The following is a 23,367-nucleotide window of genomic DNA, read 5'->3' on the forward strand; positions in this document are numbered from 1 at the left end:
CTTTCTTTTATTCTCTCTCTCAAACAAGAAAAATCGGTCTTTTACCAATCTGACCTCATACGTGAATCTGCAAACTTAAACCTCTAAAAATTTCCCTCCTTGTGAAATACAATGAGCATTCACCATCAAATAGGTCCGGTTGCTTTCATAGCCCTAGTCTCCAATTAGAAGACGCTAAACATACTTTCTTTTCTCCATTGAAATTAATTAGCAAACCACAAAACACAAATAAATTCTTTTTGCGTAGAAATTGCAACGAGGGAACTTGGTCGAGAAGAATTGAGGGTCTTGGGAATTTTTGGAAGAGAAACTCAATTCTCGAGATGATATAGTAGCGGTATGCAAGTCTAGCGTACAGTTCTAAAAAAATATGGTCCATTTTTAAAAATAAATTTTTCATAATGTGAGTACTTAGTTTGTCTTTTTTTTTTAAAAAAAAAAAAGAGAATTGCGAAAAACTTACGCATTTTAAAACTATATAAATATTTTATCTTTCATAAATAAGCATATTCTCTTATCATTTTCGTGCTCATCGTGACAAAATACTCTTGGTGATGCTTTGTTCATTAAACAATTGAAACTTATGATATAAGCAAAATTATATCTACATAGAGGAGTAGAAATACGTGACACGACTCATGAACCTGACACGAAATTAATAAGTTTGAGTTTAATTTAAATGTGTTTGAGTCAAAATGAGTTGACTCGTTAAGACATGATTAATAAACGGGTCAACCCGCTTAATCCGATATCATCATTCAATAATCCGTTTAAATTTTATTTCAAAATTACAATTTTATTATTGTTTGATCGTAATATTTGTATTTTTTAATATGTTTATATTTTTATTGTTGAGATTATAATTATTCTAAATCCATGCTCATATTTATTATTGTTGGATTTGTATTATTGGTTTATTATAGATTAAAATTTGAAAGATATTGATACTTTTTGTTTGTAGATAGTTTTTTTTTAAATATTGTAGCTACTAATAAATATAGATTTTAACTTCTATATGAAATTATATTAATTAGATCAAATGAGTTATGCAGGTAGTTCAACTTATTTATGCGAAACGGGTTGAAATGAGTCACGTCATATTGATCTATTTCTAATTAATTATTAAATGGATCAAAACAGGTAACAATACAATTCATTATTTAAATAGGTCGTGTTAAGGTTTGAAAGTATGATTCATTATTTAAATGAGTAATGTTATACATCACACTCTCATTCTATTTTGATTATACTAAATAGTATGTAGAACATTCATCACTATTACATGATAAAGAAGTATGTAATAAATGATCATTTAATAGTGATAAATGTATCACATCATATATAATGAGATGAAAATAAGATAATAGTATGATATATAGAATTTTTCTATTTAAATAAATCGTATTAAGGTTTGAAAGTATGATCAATTCAGATAATATTCAGATTAACTCGTATAATCAAATATCCATCACACAACGTGACCCAAACACGAATTGCCACCCATTCCAACTTGCATGCCAGCTCACAAGAGAACAGTCTCTCTTATCCCAATGGTTCAACTTTGACTTTCTTTAATCTACTGCTAACCGCTCTTATTATGTCTCGACCCTCACAAAACGAATTAAATGTATGAATTTGGATCCAATTGTGCTGTACTTAATCATAATGCGATACCGCGCGCCTCGCTTTTAACCGTTTGATTATCTTTTATTTTCTAAATATATATTTAAATGATTCATGGATAATAACACATTTCGGTATAGGAATGAAATACAATAAGTGGCAAAGATCTATATGCACGCTATGGTGCTAAAGCCCACAAGAGTACACTAAGGTTTCGTTTGAAAGTTGAGCTTATATTAAACCATCTCAACTCATCATTATAATTTTTTTAAATTTCAATATAAAATATAATAAACAATTCAATTTTTTCAAATCTCAAAATAATAATAATAATAAATAATAATATTCTAACAATATTTTATCAACTCAACTCAACTCATTTCAACATCCAAACCCATCTTAACTTAAACCCCATTTAATTATGCCGTTCAGATGAGATATGGTATTTTGAATAATAGTAACATTTTTTAATTAAAATGAGATGAAATAATTTGTAAAAAAAAAAGTGTGTTTAAATAGTAAGATAAGATGAGATAGTTTTTAATTTTTAAAATTTGAAAAAGATGTGGGTCCTAGTGTGTGTTAGAGAGTTGAAAAGTACACTGTTTACACACTGTTCACTATCAATTTTCACTGTTCACACACTATTTATATCAGTTTGGTACTGTTTATACACTTTTCACTATCCGTATTCATTTTTCATTATTCTTCATTTAAGTGGACCTTTTAAAATTTAGAGATGAAATATAGTATGTTGGATAGAGAAAACTACTATACAGTACATATGTTTTCTGTATTGTCCTAAATCTTAATTTTTTTTAATATATATATATATATATATATATCTATATGATCACTCTTACAATTTTCAACACCACAAAATTAGATGAAAAATGATATTTAAAATCTTAGGATGTGCAAATCTCACTCACTTCATTTAAAAAAAAAGTAAGTAAATCTAGAACACACATAAGAAAATCATTTTTTAATGATGAATCACATTTCTTTTAAAAATAAGTACACAAAACTTGCACACTTTAAAACTATATCAAGCATTACTCAAACTAGATATATGAGTTTGAGTAATGTTAGATACAATTATTAGTTGTGCAAATGCAGCATACTTATTTTGAAAAAGAGTGAGATTCACCATTAAAAATATAGTTTTTTTCATGTGAATCTCATATTTACTTACTTTTTTCAAAAGGAGTGCCTGACACTTGTATACTCTATGACTGCAAGTATCTTGAATTTTAATATATGGAGGAATTAAGTATTCTCTGCTGAGAAGTTTTATTTGAAGACATTTTCAGTACTACACATCATCCACGTTGTATAATTTGATTTGTAAGATTCAAATTTTAAAAATTTTCTTTCAAATCAAATTATACCATATAAATGGTGTGTGATGTAAATACATTCAAATAGACTTGTTCATTTCCTATCTAAGGAGTATCATTTTTATTCAGCTCTTGGCGCAAGTGGGAGAGTCATGAAATGAATAGACTTAGGTTATGTTTGATTGTTGAAACAAACTCAACTCATCTCAAACTAATCATTAATGGAATTTTCTACGTTTTCAACTTCCTATAAAAAAGTTAAACTCATCTCAATGGGACCTACAAATTTTTACTATTCACAACTCAACTCAATTGATCTCATCTCAACGTCAAAACGTAGCCTAATAGTCATATTACAGTTTCCAACCTCCAATTAAGAAACTCATGATGTGTCATGCATGCGGGGAGAATGTAGCAAGTCTCTTAGGGCAAGTTTGGGGGGTGGGATGAGACACAAAATTTTCATCTCATTATTATATATTTTTTAAATCTCCATACAAAATATAATAGATAATTCAACTTTTTCAAATTCAAATTCAACTTTTTCAAATCACAAAATAATAATAATACTAAAACATAATATTTTAAATATGAAAACAAAACACAAAATTCTCATCTCACATCTCAAACCTGCCCTTAGTGTAGACCAAATATAAATATGTATTTGTTTAAATGAAATATTATAGGTGATAGATAAGGATAAACAATCCATAAAAAAAATGTATCAATTGATGATATATAGTAATTAAGTATTGCCTCCTTGATAGAAAGATATCAACATCAATATATAGACTAGCTAGTCATAGTCCCACGACTATCATGCACTAGTCAGAAGAGTGAGAGAGAAAAAAAAAATCCTGTCTCAAAATGCTTAAAATGTAAGAACATCATTATAATCTTCTTTCCTAAAATTAAGGAAATATAAAATATGGAGCACCAAAAAAGATTAAGATTGTTTTATTAATAAACTCCTCCGTAATAAAGATTGAATGCATGTAAAGGACTAACCTCCATATCCACAATTACATCAGAAATATTCGAAGCACTTTTGACCAGGACATGGGCTATCTAATCTGCTCCTCTTCTAACATGGTGTACTGACCAAGATGTAAAACTTTGGAGTTTGCTTCTAATGTCACTAACAAGCATCCCAGTACTGGTCCAAGACTCTCCAGCATTAGTGATGGCTTGAATTACTTGAAGAGAGTCTCCCTCGAGTTTGATGTTTGTCAACCCAGTTCAGTTCCAAAGATGCTTGCTTGGGGAGCACCAAAAGCTTCTTCAAGGAATGGATCAGGAAATAAGCTTCTATTCATTCTCATAGTGGCAATGACTATACCTTCCCAGTCTCTAGCTATACTCGCAATTCCAGTCTTGCATTTAGCTTTGCCAATTATAGCATCCCAATTGAGCTTAATGATACTATGGAGGAGTCTAGGACTGAGGTTGATTTCTATTAGTTTATGATGAGCTTGTTCTCTCTGCCTGGACTTTCTTCATCTCCTGCAATATTTGTTTTGAACGCAACACCTTGGATCGTTTAAATTTGCATTAAAAACAAAACCATTGATTCTCAACCATATTCTTCTAGCAACCATAGCTACTTCCTCAATCTGTTCCTTCTCAAAAGTTTTGTGGAAGTTTTCCATCAACTCCATAAAGCTCCTCTTAGGATTATTGCTTTTCGTATTTGCTTGGAACATTGACTCCAGACATCTCGAGATGCAATGCATCCCCAAAAGGCATGATTCATAGACTCTTCAACTTCTAAACAGATAGGGCAATTTGAGTCATCAACAAATTCTTTATGAATAGATTCAAACTTGTAGGAATAGCTTCAATGCTCGCCACAGGAAGACTGTCTGCATTTCGTATGTTCAGCTTCCAGACTATTTGCCACACTCTTCTCTATCTTTTACTGCTGGATGGCTGTACTTTAGTTCTTTCTTGTATTTCTTTTTGCAGATGATAAACACTCCTTACTGATAAGCACTCATTTCTTGTATTTCAACTGATTTTTCCTATTGGCTTTACAGAGCTGTTGTTAGGAATCCAGTGGTTAAGTACTCTAGGTCCTATTCTGTGGGACTTCTCAGTTTTCACAATGGCACTTTGGATCAAAGGTTGATAATTTTAAGGGGCTGAATCCTAGGGGTTCAAAGTGGATGGAAGGAAAAGACAGTTTTTCATGGTCTAATTCTACAGTAAGGCCTACGAGATTTATTTATGAAGATAGTCCATTCACATTACTAATGGCACCTATACGGCCCCATTCACATTGCTAGCCCATGTAGATTACAACGCACGTGTTCCTCCCACATTGTTTGTACAATTTGATAACAAAAATATCGAGCTTTGTCTTGTAGAAATTTATACAATTTTATAGAAATTTTCCTCACCGTTCTTCCACTTCCCTAACCAAAATCCTCAGGCAGCATTATGAACTTAAAAAGCACATGGTTGTTCCATCGATTGACATTATCGACTATCATCATTGATTGAATAAAGGTCCGGGGCAGAAGTAGAAGAAGTTCCGGTCCAGGTCGGATCTGATGACGAATGAATACGGCTCTCAGCTCCACTTAAGCTCTTCCTTACTGGTTGGATCTGATCGAACTGGCCTCTTAAAGCTTCAAACCTATATTCATCACCATATATACTTGGATCCATGATATCTTCATTAACAACAGTTCGGCCTTCGAGCATGCTTACTACTGCAGACATGGTGGGTCTAAGCGCTGGAGATGGATTGGTGCAAAGTAGAGCTACTTTGATCATTCTAATAGCCTCCTCCTTGTTGAAATCGGAGCCTAGCTTTGGGTCTACTAGCTCCATTAGATCACCCTTTCTTTGTAGAACAAGGCCCTGAAATAAGCATGCATGAAAGAATGGAAATGAAAAGTAGCGAATCAATAGAAGAGAAAGACGTGAACTCATGCCTGACGTCAATGAGTTGAACAATATCAACCTAGTTTAGTATACTTTGTAGCTTGACTCTAGAGTAGCAGATCATGCCGACCAGATTGGGTGGAAAGGCACAAAGAAGAAACACAACTCATGCCTGTGTTTTTAAATGCATGTAATTAAGGGTATAGATCGAACTTACCCAATCTAAAAGGCATACATAATTCTCATTTGGTCGATATTTCATGTTGTTTTTCCCTGCAACAATTTCCAACGCAACTACTCCAAAACTGTAGACATCTGCCTTGTAGGTTAAATAACCCCATAATGCATATTCGGGTGCCATGTATCCTCTGCAAAATGAGCGTTGCATATGACATGTAGTTCATTAGAATGAAGCTCTTATCGTTAATATTGGAAAAAATCTAGCATCTATGGAAACATAGTTACGGGGTCATGTTTCCTTTCCATATACTCGTGTTCCATGAATAAAAAGCCAACATTAATAGAAACCTAGTAACCAGGTCATGTATCTTCTGCAAAATGAACATTGTATTATGAGTTGTAGCTCACTAGTACGAAGCTCTGATCGCTCATATTGAAAAACAAGTCCAAAAAATCCAACGTCTGTAGAAACATAGTCACGGGATCTGTTTCCTACCCATTTAGCATGCAATTATAAGGCATATAATTGAGCGGAATCTTCATGCCATGAAATATCAAATAAATAAAAATAAATAATAAATACAATAAATAAATAAATTATCAGCAAAGAAGAACATTTTACAAAGATGAGATGAGATAAAATGAGCGGAATCTTCATTTCCTTCCCAAACATCATTCAAACACAAACACTTTCAAACTAATCATTACAATTTTTTCAAAATAATCATAACTTTTTCAAATTTCCAAACAATTCAATTTTTTCAAATCCCAAAATAAAAATGATATTAAAAAATTATATATTCTAACAATATTTTGAACTTTATAATATTTTTATTTAACTTTTTCTCTCTCGTTTCTCAAAACCCAATAAATACTTAACTCAATATATTTTACTATTATTCACGAAATATTTAACTACTATTTACAAAATTCTCATCTTATCTCATTCCCCAAGCATCCCCCTTAGCGAGATAAGTTGTTAGGGCATCGAGCTCAAGTGTAATTTGCTTTTTTCGGGGGTGGGGAAGGGCGGCTGCTTATGATTCTGCTAGATTTCAATTACTTCCTTTTTTTTTCCCTTTTGGTTACACGAGAGAATTTTGAGACTCTTAAATGGTAACAACAGCTCAAGAAATTATCAATCAACCGCTAAAAGATAAGGCAAATTCCAACCAAGCAATGGCTAAAATATTCTTAAGGATATAAATGCGTATTATTTTCTTCTGTATAATCCATAACCACTTGTATAAAAAAACAGATTCTTCTCAGTAAATGTTTCTATACTTGTCTCGATAAAAATAGAATATTTGACACAAGTTTTACATGCTATGGTTTTTTTAATTTAAGAATAGGGAGACAGGTTCCAGGAGTAGGATTTATGTTAATGGTTGAATACAAATCTCTCTCTCTCTCTCTCTCTCTCAAAATGGGGCTGATTGTTTGTTGCATCAAAAGTCTGGGCATAAAAAAAACACAAGCAAATTATAGCTACATGCTTAATGTTTGCACTCTTTTGTAAATACTAAACACTGATTGGTAAATTAGGAAGGAATGAATTTCTCTACAAGCATGGTGGTGTTGCGAATATAGACAACCAACGTATGAAAATTCCTACCAACTACTAAATCCAAGAGTTTTCTACTGTACCTTCCATCTATGAATGTTAATAATATGCTAACACTTTAAATGCTACCCTTTCCGGCTTAGTTTTCTGGTACCATCTCAAAGAGAGATAAACATCAATGTCTGCTTAGGATTATCTCCTAGCCAACAGCTAAGGAGGGAAAATAGAAAAGGAAGAATACAATTACAAGTGGGCTCCAAAGAAAGGATAGAGGGAAAGATTTAGCTTACATTGTTCCAGCAACTCGGGTGCTGATATGGGTGTTTTCCTCTTCATCGAGCTTGGCCAAACCAAAGTCAGAAATCTTTGAATTAAGCTCTCCATCCAGTAGCACATTTGTAGTTTTTATGTCCCTATGAACAATTTTTATTGTTGATTCCTCATGCAAGTAAGCCAAACCTCTTGCAATCCCAACACATATTTTCTGCCTCGCAGGCCATTCCAAGTTTAATTGGTATTCCTCTGGACCTGCAGTTTTCATAACAACTCCAATGTGGAGTTCATCAACTTGGTTCTTAATATAAACAATATGTAGTTTTTGGTTCCCGTGCTTTTGAAAGTCAACATAAAATAAGAAAGTATAAGCAATAAACTTACCAAACAAAGCACGTGCTAAGCTATTGTTTTCCATATATTCATATACTAAGAATAGTTGACTTCCTTCAACACAACATCCATACAATCTAACAAGATTTGGGTGTTTTAAACCAGATATCATGCCTATTTCGTTCACAAATTCACGATTTCCTTGATTTGATCTTGAAGAAAGTTTCTTAACTGCAATGATAGTACAATCTAACAGTACACCCTGTATTCAAAATAGAAAAGTATCATTGGGCCTGTTTTCCATCATGTACTGAGAGATCTGTAGATATGATGAACAAGTAGGATATGAAAAATGGAAATCCTAAAAGCTCAGTGGGAATGACGTTAGATACCTTGTAGACAGATCCAAAACCTCCTTCCCCAATCTTGTTTGCAGGATCGAAGTTATTAGTGGCAGCTTTGATTTGCCTATAAGTGAAAAAACCAGTTTGCAAATCTAATCCTCTCAGTTCTGTAAAAGGAACAAAAGGATAGGGGAAGATGTCAGACTGCATCTTATAAATGATGAGATTACTCTTTTATTGCTATTTTACATTATTGACTAATCAGATGACTTAGGGAGAATGAGACCACTAAAATGCAGTGAGAAGGAACAAAAATCTAGTCAATCAGCTACTTAACCCAAGCTGTTACTAGACAGTCTCATTTCATTTTCTAAGTCTGCTAAACAATCACAGGTGTATTGGAAATCAAAAGCCAAACTAAAAAGAGATATATTTGATTGGTACATCCCTTAGCATGATATGTGCCTTTTGGCTCTTCTTAGCATTTAAAATAAGATCATTTTACTGCTATATAAGAATATTCAACAGAAAAACTAATTCTCAAGTGACTTTGGGGCCATTTCGAAATGACTTCACTTAGATTTCACACAGAAGGAATGAGCTAAGACACGATTTGATATTTTTATGATCATAAATGGAAGTGGCTCCAATATATGAAGACCGCTTCTTACGCTTTGCAATGCTGCAATCCTATAGTTGCCTTCCACATTGTACTTTGGATTGCTGAGGCATATAGGGTGATCGCAGTACATAGTTGGAGAAGATATTAAAAAAATTTATACCATCTAAATCATAATTTTTGCAGTGTTGAGTACCTTTGTCCCTTGATATCCTGCCTCCTATGCATCCTTTCCACCAAAGAATGCCTAGAATCATAAGAATGAGGAATAGCACTGATACTACAGCTCCAATCACTATAAATATCTCAACCTTCATAGGGGGACTGAAATCTGAAGAAAGAAAAGGAGCTGAGTAAAGCGATTTTGAAGCTCCATACACAAAACTGATTTTCTGTATACTTTTGCTGTTCGCCAATCTAAGAAGTGTGAAACAATTTGGAAAGGATAGAAGAATTCTCATATTTCAGGAAATGGTTACCAGATTCCACAGAGATGGCTGATATGAGAGGACCATACGTTCCTCTCTTTGGAGCAGCTGTCGTCCCTTTCCCAGCCCAGTGGAAGCGGATCTGTAAAATTTTATTGCTCACAACTGCTTTATATGTCCTAGACACACTTTTATCAACCCCTTGTGCGGCATTTTCAATATCAAAATCCATTAACACCGGTTTTTCCTGTGACATTAACTAATTAAAATCCTGTTCTACATATAAAGAGAAACAAATAACTTTGTACGTACCTGGATATAAACATCAAATATCCGTCTTCCAAGACTGTAAAAGGATCTATTCTCCCTGAATACTATCTCTGCAAAGGATAGTGTCACGCGATAATTCCCATTTGCCAAGCAACGCACATAATAGGTGAGAGAAAGGGGAGAGAGGCGTGCACTCGTGTATAATTCAGAACTGTTCATTCTGAGTGTTGATACATTGTTCGCTATGTATACATTTGAGGTTCTGTTAATATCCCAAAATTGTCCACTTGAACTTATTCCCCAGTTCTCACTCCCGAGAACAAATTTTGCCGGACCTGCTGGATCCAGATCCTCTTCATACTTTATGTTTCCACTGGTGATAGCTTTTCCGCCACAATTTATATGCACTGAATAACGGTCTACACAAACAACAGCTTGTGGAAGTAAGCATTATAGGTCAAAAAGGAAGAATTATTAGTTTTGTCTTCTTGGTTCATTTTCTTAAATATTTCACTGTATTTTGTTTTTTCATTTCTGAAAGCAAGCCGTATCAAAATGGAAGCCTTACAGCACAAATTAAGGCATAGGCCACAAAGTTCTATTTGAAGGTATGTAATTACCTTTTGTGCAACGAATGTTCTTTTGGCATGCCGCAGTATTTCTAGATTAGCATAATACAAGAAGAAGCATGAGCTTATGCAAAATTATAGTTGAAAAGGAAAAGCTTTGGAAAAATCAAAGTGAGAGAGAAAAATTTTGGTTGTTCTTAAAAGGAAAAGAGAGAGAACTTACGAGTTGTCCCGTCCAAGAGAGCTTTCAAACACATTTCTGATGAAATGAGAAACTCATTATTTTTTGAAAAACTATAAAGCTTAAGTTTTTGGAGAGAAGTTTATGCAATGGCCAGGTCCTACGATATTAAGGCTAAGAGTGACAAAGAAATGTCCTTACAGGGTTTCTCGACAAGTAGGCCCCACAGAGCTCTCTGAAAATTTATTGTAAGAAAGATCTAGTTGGCTACACATGAACATAATTTTCATTAAGAACTCATTATATATCCCAAAAGAAATAAAAAATGACTAGAGTTACAGGTTGTAAAACCAAACTATTTCATTAACTGAAACAGCCAGGAAGATGGCCATTGAGGAAGTAGCATGATTGACCTCATCTAACATTGTCATCTAAATCAGCTGTGCTATGTATTTACCATGTTGCATTTCCCTAAATCTATGCTTGGTTTTTGTTGATGTTAATCCAATATCATTCCGGTTCAGACTATCAAACATCTCTGGCCAACTTGACATAACTGTCAATATACTGTTCGACTGATAACAGACTTAGCTATATAACAATGTAGAACAAGTTCATCTACTACTCCTTTCTACTGGTGACACATGGTGTATGATGCAAATTAAATTCTCCAGAAAAATTTCTTTAATCCACCCATTGCATATGATGAGTGAATAAGACCTATAGCTGACCATATCATAAGATGAATCAGCTTCCAAAGTGATTTATATTTCGACATTATGCATATTTGTAAAAACTATATATCCACCGGACCCTAAAAAATTACAAAAAAAATATTATCATGCAAATCTGGTGTATAATTTAAAATGAACTACATACTCGCGAGGATCTCTGTCTAGGACCCACTTCGGAATAGCCCCTGTGAGCAAGTTGCTTGTCAGAAACCTGTTCGAAGAGCAAAATAATCACATTCTGGTTAAACACACACTCATATCATTACTAAAGGAAGAAAACTGAGGAAAATTTAAGGTACTAATTTTGTATTCATCCTTACACACTCATATTAGAAGAGGGTGGGAGATTTATGCAGCACATATTAGCTTCAAAGTCGGAAACGGAGTGAAGGTAAAATTTTGGCATGATTCATGGTGCGGCCATCGGGCACTCAAGGATGTCTTTCCACAAGTTTATAGCTTAGCAAGAAGGAAGGAAGTATCAATAGCAGATTTAGTCATCTTTTCCAATGGAACCTCACTTTCCATAGAGAAGCCCAAGATTGGGATATGGATGACTTTTCAGCTCTTTATGACCTTGTGTACTCCATTCGTGTGTCGGGAGAATGTGAAGATAAGATATATTGGTGACCCTCTAAGAAGGGAGTTTTTACGGCCTGCTCTTACTATCATTCCTTGAACATGCACAACTCAGCCCCGTTCCCATGGAAGAGCATCTAGAAGACAAAGGCACCTCTAAATGCAGCTTTTTTTGTATGGACAACCACTTTTGGGAAATATTCTTATTATAGATAACTTAAGGAAACGTGGCATTATAGATATGAATTGGTGTTACATGTGTAAGAAGAGTGGTGAGTCTGCTGACCATCTATTACTACATTGTGAGATTGCTATGTCCTTGTGGACTAATGTCTTAGCACGAGTGGGATTAGCGTGGGTGATGCCGGAAAGGGTATGTGATTTTCTAGCCTTATGGAGAGGTATTAGGGGCAACTCTCAAATTGCATCCATATGGAAGATGCTACATATTTGTCTATGGTGGTGCATTTGGAGGGAGCGGAACGTAATATGCTTTGAAGATTAAGAGAGATCATTGGAAGAGCTTAGAATTTTGTTTTTCAATACTTTACTCCATTGGTCGATTGTAATTGATTTTCATGGCAGGACTTTTCATGATTTCCTTGTATCTCTAAAGTAGACATAAACTTGCTCATGTATATGTCCCGTATACTTGGGCATTTTTTGTCTCTCTTTTGATCAATAAAAATTTATTTACCGATCAAAAAAAATATATTGTTCTTCAATCCAGTGGATTGGCACCACAAATGCAATTGTCCTGCATGACTACACAGGGGAGTTAATCTGCAAAGCTCCCAGTCATGACTAAATAGATGCAGTTGTCCTATCTAACCCAACCATGTAAGGATGGGCATAGGACTTGCCGAATCATCTCACTTGTCATGGTGTGCTTGGAGCTTCTTCTTAATTGTTTATTTGAATTTCATCAAAAAATAAATATATTTAGGGTTTTGATTCAACACATACATGTATTCCATCTTTGCTAGGTCTTTAAAATCTGGAACATTTCCTTCTAATCTATTGAAGCTGAGATCTCTGCACAGATAAAAGGATAAAGTAGCTATATAATACTACATAAGAATAATAAAGCTGCATAAAAGTGAATATGGTAAACCTTATAAACATGTTCAGTTTTTAGAGCAAAGATAGAATCAAGAAGACATAATACACAGGATAAACAAATTGAAAGAGATCCCTTGTCCATGTAAGGGTGGAGATAGCTCAAAAAAGTTTCTATAAAAAAGTTAATGGTTCTCTTATTTTCAGTCCAGTGAAAGCAATGTTGCATAGATATCTTGACAAAATTCTTGCTATTCATAGATATCTTGGGGCATCTGCAAGAATGGACCTAAGCAACATGACGTGTAGATCATTGCTGCTGTACATCAATGTCCATGGGAAGAAAATTGACAACTGTACATAGCTGATTTCTAAAAGATGGCCTGTAAAGATTGAAAGCAATTATAATGTTTTTACTAGGCTAAAGTGGGAAAACAAATATTATTACATATTCACAAGCAGAACAATATTTCCCACTCCTGTTTCAATCCAATGTTGCTATAAAAGTACAGTACCTCATAGTTAACGGTTTCAGCATATGATCTTAATTCTAATAAAGAATTAGAAAAAAAAATCCATATTGAAACAATACAACAACACATCTATCTATATTTATCCGTAATGAACAGGGTCTGTGCCAAGTATCTGGAGTTTTCAGTTCTTCGGTTTTTTAGTAAATGAAAATATAAAATAGACAAAAACAGAAAGGATGGAAGAAGTACAAAATTTGGAGTTCTGGCATTTGTGATATATTTGCAGGGATTGTTCCAGAGAGATTGCAGCTCCTCAACATTCTGCAACATTAACCAACATCGTCTAAGAAACAACTCTAGAAGTTTGTATTATTGAAGCTCCTAACATTTTGCAGTTAAACAATGACTTACAATCTTTTCATTCCCCTCATGTTACTCAATAGCGGAAATTTAGAACCCTCACCATGTAGGTCACTAATTCTTCTGCACAAAATTGCATTATCAATGACTGTTAGTATCTTAATCAAACAAATCTTGTTAATTCGAGTACAAAGGAAGATATCGCAGAGAATTTACAACAGGAATCCTGAGAAGAGCATAACTTACAGCTCAGTTAAATTACTAAGGACAGAAATACTAGAAGGAATGGGCCCATAGAGACCACTTGCTTGGATCTCCCTGTGAAGAACATAAATATAATGAGTTAGGTTACACCTGAGTATTCTACCAGAAGAGATTCAGGCAGAATTATTGGGGGAAAAAACACATACAATTTCTGAAGGTTTTTCCAACTATGGAAAAAGTCAGGTATTTTTCCGGTGAAGCTGTTACTGCTAATCCTACTGCACTCGGCTCAAAATAGAAACATTGAAACATGAGTTTTCTCAGATAGGAATGTAAAATTAATATTATAATAGAAATGACCTAAAAGTTACAACCACTTACAGTTCCGTTAATTTTTTCAGATTAGTGAGAGCGAGTGGCAACTCTCCCGTGAGATTATTAGCACTAAGAATACTGCAGTCAACAAATGACCGGAAGTTCAACATATTGGGAATTGTGAAATGAATCATCAAATGTGATTTCAGAACTAAAGGACAGGATAGTAGGAAAACTGACAGATTCTCCAAGTGAACCAAATTTCCAAGCTCACGGGGAACGCTTCCAGAAAACAGATTGGTCTCTAAGCTCCTGATATTACGACAGTCTTCGTCAATGTTACAGATGAAAATGGTGAGTAAAAAAGATAAAAGAAGAGCTTACAAATATACAAGCGTGGTCATGCTTCCCAGGGAGCTTGGGATCGGTCCTGATAACTTATTTACACTAATCGACCTGTAGTGAATTATTATAATCACCATAGATATTAATGTAATATAATCAGTAGTCTAAACCCTTGAGCTTTATGATTTTGATCAAGGAATATCTCTGCAACGAGTAGAAACTCACAGAACTGTCAAGTTTGCAGAAGCCCATTCGGAAGGTATTGTACCAGAAAGATAGTTTCGAGTGAGATCACTACAAACAATAAGAAAGAATTAGAAGCTTAAATCAATTTTCAAATACTAATAATTACAAAAAAGAATTAGTAGGGTTGATCTTCTTACAGCTTTTGTAGGAAAGGCAGCTTTACCAGAGATTTTGGAAGCTCACCAGAAAGATTCTGCCCTTTAAGAAATCTGTATGACAAGGATAATTGTACAACCTTTTATGTTAGAACTTCTGACTGAAGAGAAGTGATGTAGGAGCTTATTTTCATTTTTTTGAATTTTGTCATCCCATTCACATGACCAACTTATTTTGTTTTTGCAATTGATCTATAAAATTATTTAAAATACGATAGTTATGTACAAGTCATATAATGAAAGACGATGATAAAGTTAAAAATGAAAAGTAACCAGCTATATATATATATATATGTATGTATGTATACATCACCTAGTATATATATACTTTGCAGGTGAAGCTTGAATAGTTTTCTAGCTTTGGTGAAATTAAGGAGGAAAATCTGGGTATAATTTGAAGGAAATGGAGGAAGGGTACGTACAGTGAAACCACGTGACAGACAGTACCAGCTGCTGAAGGGAAGGAACAATTGCAGATTAGAGAATTGTTGTACAGTGCTGGCTTGGAACTGTAATCTGCTTCTGCTGTGAACCAACTTGATTCATTGAGGCATGGGTCCACTCTGAAATTCCAATCATCCTTCCCCAGTTGTGTAGCTATTTCACGCAGGGCACCAACTGCATCATAATACAACGTCCCAACTTCTCATTTTTAAGAGTTTTTAATATTATTTTCTAAACTCTTGGGGACTCATGCCAAGAGTTACAAGAAAATCATTTTCAAAACTCTTCGAGGCAATTAAGCTAAGAATTCCTAAAGTAAAGAACAGTACTACTGCAATTCTGAATAATTCTTGATGCGAAGATGCGAGTATTTTTATAAAATATTTTATAAAAATATTTTTCATTAATTGAAATATAGTTACGTAAAATATTGTGAAAAGTGTTGTGGATAAATCATTTTTCTCATTCCAATCATGATCTGAATCTTGATCATAAAGATAAAAACATTCAATATTTTATTAGATTATTCTAATTTTTATGAAATTATCATTTATCCTAAAAGTTTGAGTGGACGGGAAGAGAAAAATTATTTATTTGTATTGTATTCTTAATACTCTCTCACAAGTAGACCTAATACGTAAAATATTTAATTAAATTGGGCAGAACATAAAGTTAGGGTTAAAACTTAGGACCTCTACTCTGATATCATGTTAAATCACTTCTAACTCGTCTAAAAAATTTAAACTGATAAAAAGAAATAAATTTAATTATTCTTATTATATTCTTAATAACCTATTAATCTTTGTTAACTTTGATAGTTGGAATACACTGACTCATGTTGTTTTCTTAGGCTATGGACCTATTCCTCACAAGAATATATTAAAGTTGATTTTTTTTTCATCAAGTGAGGGTACGTACACTTAATTACTATTACCAAGATTTCCCAAAACCTATTACCAAGTGATACAATTCTTTATTACTTCCTATCCTCATCCATTACCCATGATGTTACATTAAACAGATACTTAAGTTAAATGTGGGCCCCATGAAGTCAAATAAGAAACATGTTTATAATTCTCCATTCGACACGCATTACACTCGAATTTCTTAGCAATAGATTTAGGATGGAAATCTCAATACGGCTGTAACTTTTGTTTAGTTGTTGAATTGAATTAAGTTAAATTATTTATGAATAATAGTGAATAGAGTCAATAACAGAGTAAATTTTGTGAGGCTCACCTAATATGAGTTTAGATATATTTAGATGTTAATTAATATGAGTTTAGATATATTTATAAGAAATTGAAAAATATTGTGAGAAGATGTGTTGAGTTAAAAAAATATTGTGGATCCTACGTGTAAAAAGGTTTTGAATTGAGATAAATTTAATAATTTAAGAATTGAGTATTTAGATGTTAAACTTAACTTAAAATTAAACTATCCAAATTTTAAACGGCCTCATCATGTCCTATAGGTAATGAATGTTGAATTTTTTATTTTAAGTGGACTCATCTCGTCCGAATCAACATATATATCATGATCTCCCCTTCTTTTCTAGGATGAAAAAGATCAAGCCCTTAAATATAAGAGATGTATATATAGGTCCAAAACCTGGATTTAAAGGTAGGCCGGGAGGGTCTTGGGTCGTCGAGAACTTTTTCAAAGTTTAAACAACGTCTCAGAAAATCGACATCTTTTTCAAACAAAATAACGAATCAATGACATTGAGAAAAGAAAACAAAACATTAATCTTGACCCATGAATTAATAATCAATTGCATGCTATTCAGTACGTACTTTCAATACTGGAAAATTATCATCCACATGAACTCAATCAATAATGATCAGTTCATGAAAGAGAAAAAATTAGTAGAAAGAGTAGGTTTTAATTACCTTCATCTTTAGGAAGACGCCCTGCTACTCCACCTTGTGCCTCCACTAATTTGAATACTCCCACCAAAACAATTAGCAATACGAGCGTACTTTTAAGACTCAAGCCAATCGTCTTTGCTACTTTCTGAGCTTGTATCGCCATTTTTCCCAAGCTCCAACGCCTTGAGGTGATGATGATCTGCAGCTTCCAAACATGTGCTGTAGTACGCGGTATGGACAAGATGCGAATAGCTTATATATATAATATATATACACACACATACATACACTTGCAGTATTATTATAATACGTGGCCGCCAATCAGTTTGACTCTGAATTTGTAGGATGAAAAGGTGATACAATAATTAGAAATCTCCATTATTTTTTTTTTGTCTTCTTCCTCCCTCCCTCCCTCCCTGGGTCGCCCCCCACAACCCATAAATGAGATCTAGAATCAATATTTAAATCCTTTAAATATTTTTTATCTGCTGCATGCAGTCGTTGTCTGTAAGAACGCCGTACGTAGCTTATAGATTCTCTGTAGCAAAAACTAATTGGGTTACCGGCCTGTCTTAATTAACCCTGCCTTTTGAGTTAACAAAATTTGGGTTTTCCAGCTAATTTTCTTCTAGCTACTTCCCCGGTTTCTACTTTGAGTTTAAGGCTTGTTTGGATGATTAATTATTTTTAATTTATTATTATAATTTTTTATAAATTTTAATATAAAATATAATAAATAATTTAATTTTTTTAAAATTTAAAATAATAATAATATTAAAAAATAATATTATAATAATATTTTATTATCTCAACATCTAAACTAATCCTAACTCGGATGTGAAGAAAATAAGAGAAAGTTTGAAGGTGGTTCCCGATTTGGAGATGGGCACCGGCGATTCTAGATACAGAGAACGGGAGGAAGTTTGAAGCTGGATGGACTCGCAGGGCAAAGCACAGTAATGAGTCCTGCAAATTCGAAGTGAGCTGAGTTGGTCTTGCCGTTTTGGGAAACAAACGTGGCCGACAAATGTTAAGAGCTGGGAGTTTTTTAATTGTATAGATAGTTGGGTTGTGAAAATGAAAATAAAAATAAAAATAATTGTTAGAAGTTGTCAGAAATTATAAAAATGAAAACAAAAAATATTAAAAAAAATTAAAAAATAGATAAAAAAAATTAATATTTTATTATTATATAAAAAAAGGAGATAATTATTCCAATATGCAATTAAAGTTTTGACTAATTAGCTAAGCAAAAAATAATATATTAACCAAACTTTAATTTCTAATGTAAGAGATACTTTTAACATACATTGACAAATTAAAAAAAGTACGACAGGAGACAAATCAATTTGATAATAAGGAACTATTGGTTATCAAACTCATTTAAATTTATTTCAATTAATTATTATAATTTTTTTAAATTTTAATATAAAATATAATAAATAATTCAATTTTTTTAAATTTTAATATAAAATATAATAAATAATTCAATTTTTTTAAATTTTAATATAAAATATAATAAATAATTCAATTTTTTTAAATTTTAAAATAATAATAATATTAAAAAATAATATTTTAACAATATATTATTATCTCAACTCAGCTCAACTCAATTTAATTCAATTTAATATCTAAACATAGTTAGATGTTAAATTTTAGAATTCGAGTTTTGACATCAATCACTTTCGCAATAAATGCAGATTAAAATATCCCAATTTTCATGATAAAAGAACTATGTCAATTTCAAGGATCTGAATAATATCAATTCTTCACTGTTTATTAATATATTTTTGGATGGTATAATAGTTATGTAGGATCTAATGTTTTATACATTTCTTTGACTTTTTAACTCTTATGCCGACATCTTTTTCGAGAGAAACTCTACTCAACTCCCTCCTGCAGCACTAGCAGACACTATATATTCACATGCTATGTTTAGAAATTTTAAAAAAAGTTATAATATCGAGAAGACGAAGGCACGTGCAGACATACTTGGTACTTTTTTTTTTTTTTTTTTTTAATTTATAAAATAAGACCATCTTCGTTCCATAACCTCAACCACTACTTTCAAACGGAAATGCCGCCCCCAAAGAAGGTGGCGCCACCTATCGCATTTTTTTATTTTTATTTTTATTTATGTAATTATTAAGTAATTATTTTAAAACGACTTTATATTTTTTATTTTTTTTAAAAAATATTTAATAAATTTAAAAACATGTTTGAAAAGAAGACAATTTCAAAATGAGGTGATAGACCTCGGGAGTCCTTCCTTATCCAAACAAACTCTTTCTGCCTTAATAGCCAATTTGGCTAGAGCATGAACAACAACATTTCTTTCTTAGAGGTATGGAGATGTTTCCATATAGAGGTATATTATATTTCGCATTCTCATTCTACTTTTATTTTATTAAATAAGATATGATACATTTATCATTATTGGATGATAAAAAAATATTCGATAAATGATCATTCAATAGAGATAAATATACTACATCTTATTTAGTGAGATAAAAGTAGAATGGTAGTGTGATGTATAGAATTTTTTATATATATGTATAATTTTGAAAATCTGTTTAAATCGAACCAGACCGATATATATTTATAATTTTTTATATTAAATATATATATTTTATTATATTATATATAGTATATGCTATAACATAAAATTTAAATTTTCTTATTCAAGTATATTAATCTTAGAACATAAAATTAATATAACATGTAATATAACATATAAATTTTAATATTATATATAAAATTAATGTAACATAAAATTTTGATATTGAACATAAATACATTTTTACACATAATTTGATCATATATACTCATATAAAAAGTCTAGAACTTATATATATAGACTATAGTTAAATTCAATACTATACTAGTATATGTTAATTATTATAAAATAATATATTTATACTATAATATAAATAGACTAAAAGTTTCGTATATGTAAACATCATATTATTACTAACATAGATAGTCCATAAAATCGAAAAAACCAAACAGGATCGAACCGAAACTGAAAAAATAAAAAACCCTCTTAAAACCCAAAATTGAGGCCCATTCGGTTTAGACCCATTAAGGACCACAAATTTGGCCACCTTAGCATTGATTTTGACTAAGATATTTCACCCTCCACATGGTTGATCAAATTTGTTTAAGGGGACCTAGAAGGTTCTTGAAGTGAATGACTAATGTGATACCTCACTCTTTCAATTCTACACTCAACCAAAATGAAATATCTTGAGTTGATTTTTGTATATTTTATTGTAAGAAAAGATCAACACTCAAGCTTTATTCTAGATTTATCATCTTCCATAACTTGTATAAAAAGCCCTTCAACCTCTTCTAACGAAAATCATCTCTAATTTAGGCTGCGTTTGAATGTTGAGCTAAGCTGAACTGAGTTAAGATCTTTATGAATAGTAATGAGTTGAGTAGGTAAAGTGAGTTTTGTGAGGCCATTCTAAAGTGAGTTTAGATGTGTTTATATGTTAAGATGAGTTTAGTACTATTTATGGGAAATTGAAAAATGTTGTAGGTCCCATGTATAATGAGGTTTTGAGTTTAGATGAATTTAGTAATTTGAGAGTTGGGTGTTTGGATGTTAGATTCAACTTAAAATTATATTGAATTGAGTTGATCTCAGTTGATTCTTGCAACCAAACGGGGCCTTACACTTTGCTTTCTTAGAACACAAAAGACACATGCCTGATTTGAAGCTTTTGTAGTTATTTTTTCACAAACTTTCCAGCACATAAGTTGTTCCTTTTTTAGTCTAGTTTACGTGGATACCTTATTTGTTTCATTTGGAGATCATTGGTCAGTAAAAGGTTTTTTAAAACCCATAATGGTTATTCTGGGAGATAAACTGGAGAATATGTCCTATTTTGGATTTTTTGACCAAGTTAATGCATTGATCTTGGTCCAAAATCTTTATGGAGTGTTTTTAAAATGGGTTTATGATTATTGGTTGAGGATTTGTTGCATGATTAAAAGTTTTGGTGAAATATTTTCTTAGATTTAGAAACTTCGAATCTGGAAGAAGAAAAACAGTTTCTGTTTTGAGAAAGTTTAAATCTTTTATGGTCTAATCTTATTTCAATGGTTTTGATATTTTTATTTGAAGATCCTAAGACTCTTATATACATTTTCGAATGTTTTTTTGAAGATATTTGATTATTAGATTCAAATATATAAAATTTTATGCAAGGAGATATTCGAATAGGCCAAGTGGTGATGTTCTTGGCTAATTCATGTTTTGGTTGATTTTTAACCAAGTGATCTTGAGTTTAAAGCTTAAATATGTTTTAGGACACCTTTTAAATCATGTGATGTTTTGGTTTGAAGATCACATCTTTTTAAGTCATGGATCAAGAGGTTGATCAAAACAAGTTAGCAACAAAAATCAAGAAAAATAACCTATGTAAGTTTCGGCTTTTATAGAGTTTTAATGGTTGTATTTAGTTTTAGATTTTTCTTAACTGATATTTGAGTTTAGAACAAAATTTACATGAGGTATGTAAATTTTGGTGATTTTTGGAGATAGGATACAAAATCCTTAAATTAGGGATAAAATGATAATTTTTTCACATTGAGAGAGTAAAATTACCATTTTACTCTAAGTTGATATTTTTTTATATCTATAATTGTTAGTAATTACGTTATAACTTTTAAAAATCACTACTTTCAATTCCTAGAAACCCGAAGACTGAGGTAAGTTAGCTTTTAACTTACTAGCAGTTTACTGTGTATGGGTGATAAGTAAATGAACTACAGTATATGTATGTATGTTATCATATGTGCCATGCCAAGTCATCATTACATGTTTATTTGTTACACAAAATTTATTCTGTCATAAATTATTCATCTGTTACATAAGATATTCCTTTATAAATTATTCATCTGTTACACAAGATATTCTGTCATGTATTGCTATACATTGCAAGTAATGTGGATACGTACAATCTAAGGTGATTCTGTCTAGGAGATTGGAAATTTAGAGTGTGTCCACTGTTATCCTCTAATCTTTCCTAGGAACCTTGAAGTTCTGTTTAGGAAACAATAATTTTTCCTGGAAACTTACTTAGTGAGTGCTATTCATTTTTACGGTAAAATTCATCAAGAAAATGTAGGAGGAAATGGAATGTCATGTAATGTAATATTCACTGTTGCAAGTATGTTATGTTAAGTATGTTGTCTGTTACATGTTATGCCATATTACAAAATATTTTATGTTACATATTATATCATGTTACAAAATGTTTCTATTAGGGGTGCTATCTGCATAGTGCGGAGCAGGGGGCGGCACCATGCGGGTTGGAGGGTTTCAAATTTTTTATCTTAAAAATGGAGGAGTGCGGAGCGGGGCAAGCTGCCCACCCCTAGTTTCTATCTCAAGTAAGTCATGTTTTATGAGTTACGTTCAAATCATGTTGTGTTATGTCAGGACTTCTGTCTTTTCGTATTCAAGTCACATTTCATCTCAAATAGAGTTTATGTATTTGAAGAACAGTCATGTCAAGTTATTCATGTCAATCACGATCCTAAGTGCTAAGATGAAGTAATATCCTAGTGAAACTCATTTGTTCAAGCTAAAGTATTTCAATAGGTATGAAATTTTTTGTGTTGACGAAATATAGTCAACATGTTGTGAATAGGGCCTTACTAGCTGGTCACCGGAGCGCGCCATACACTAACGCCAATGGAGCCACATTTCATTTCAATAATTCATGGGGTCACAACAACTGTGGAGCATGAAGTATGTGGTCACATCAATTGTGACGTATACACTACTTGAGACATATCAATTGTGACATGTAAAATACATGGAGCTACAACAATTGTGGAGTATGTATTAACGCACTTACAACTTGTGCATATACTTGTGTTATGATGTGGTGATTGACATGAACACATAGCTCTAGGGGACCCATGTAGCACCCACATTTTCAAGTTTATCAAGT

At 32.4% G+C, this 23,367-nt stretch overlaps 1 protein-coding gene across 1 annotated transcript; it reads right to left on the reverse strand.

The window, feature by feature from the left end:
* Positions 1–5,165: 5,165 nt before the first annotated feature.
* LOC109020671 (probable leucine-rich repeat receptor-like serine/threonine-protein kinase At3g14840) lies at positions 5,166–17,634 on the reverse strand. Its single transcript, XM_035688094.1, has 24 exons — positions 17,420–17,634; positions 15,506–15,701; positions 15,066–15,137; positions 14,908–14,976; positions 14,722–14,793; positions 14,578–14,649; positions 14,404–14,475; positions 14,229–14,300; positions 14,065–14,136; positions 13,870–13,941; positions 13,708–13,779; positions 12,893–12,961; positions 11,493–11,558; positions 10,815–10,880; positions 10,656–10,691; positions 10,484–10,524; positions 9,906–10,282; positions 9,645–9,840; positions 9,362–9,496; positions 8,595–8,713; positions 8,254–8,464; positions 7,887–8,124; positions 6,070–6,220; positions 5,166–5,828 (listed from the first exon to the last, which is right to left on the reverse strand). Exons 1-24 carry the CDS (start codon positions 17,559–17,561, stop codon positions 5,442–5,444), a joined length of 3,075 nt encoding a protein of 1,024 aa, XP_035543987.1. The 5' UTR covers positions 17,562–17,634; the 3' UTR covers positions 5,166–5,441.
* Between the last annotated feature and the right edge of the window lie 5,733 nt (positions 17,635–23,367).

Source organism: Juglans regia, chromosome 3, assembly GCF_001411555.2.
Source record: "Juglans regia cultivar Chandler chromosome 3, Walnut 2.0, whole genome shotgun sequence".
In the NCBI taxonomy this organism is placed as follows: domain Eukaryota; kingdom Viridiplantae; phylum Streptophyta; class Magnoliopsida; order Fagales; family Juglandaceae; genus Juglans; species Juglans regia.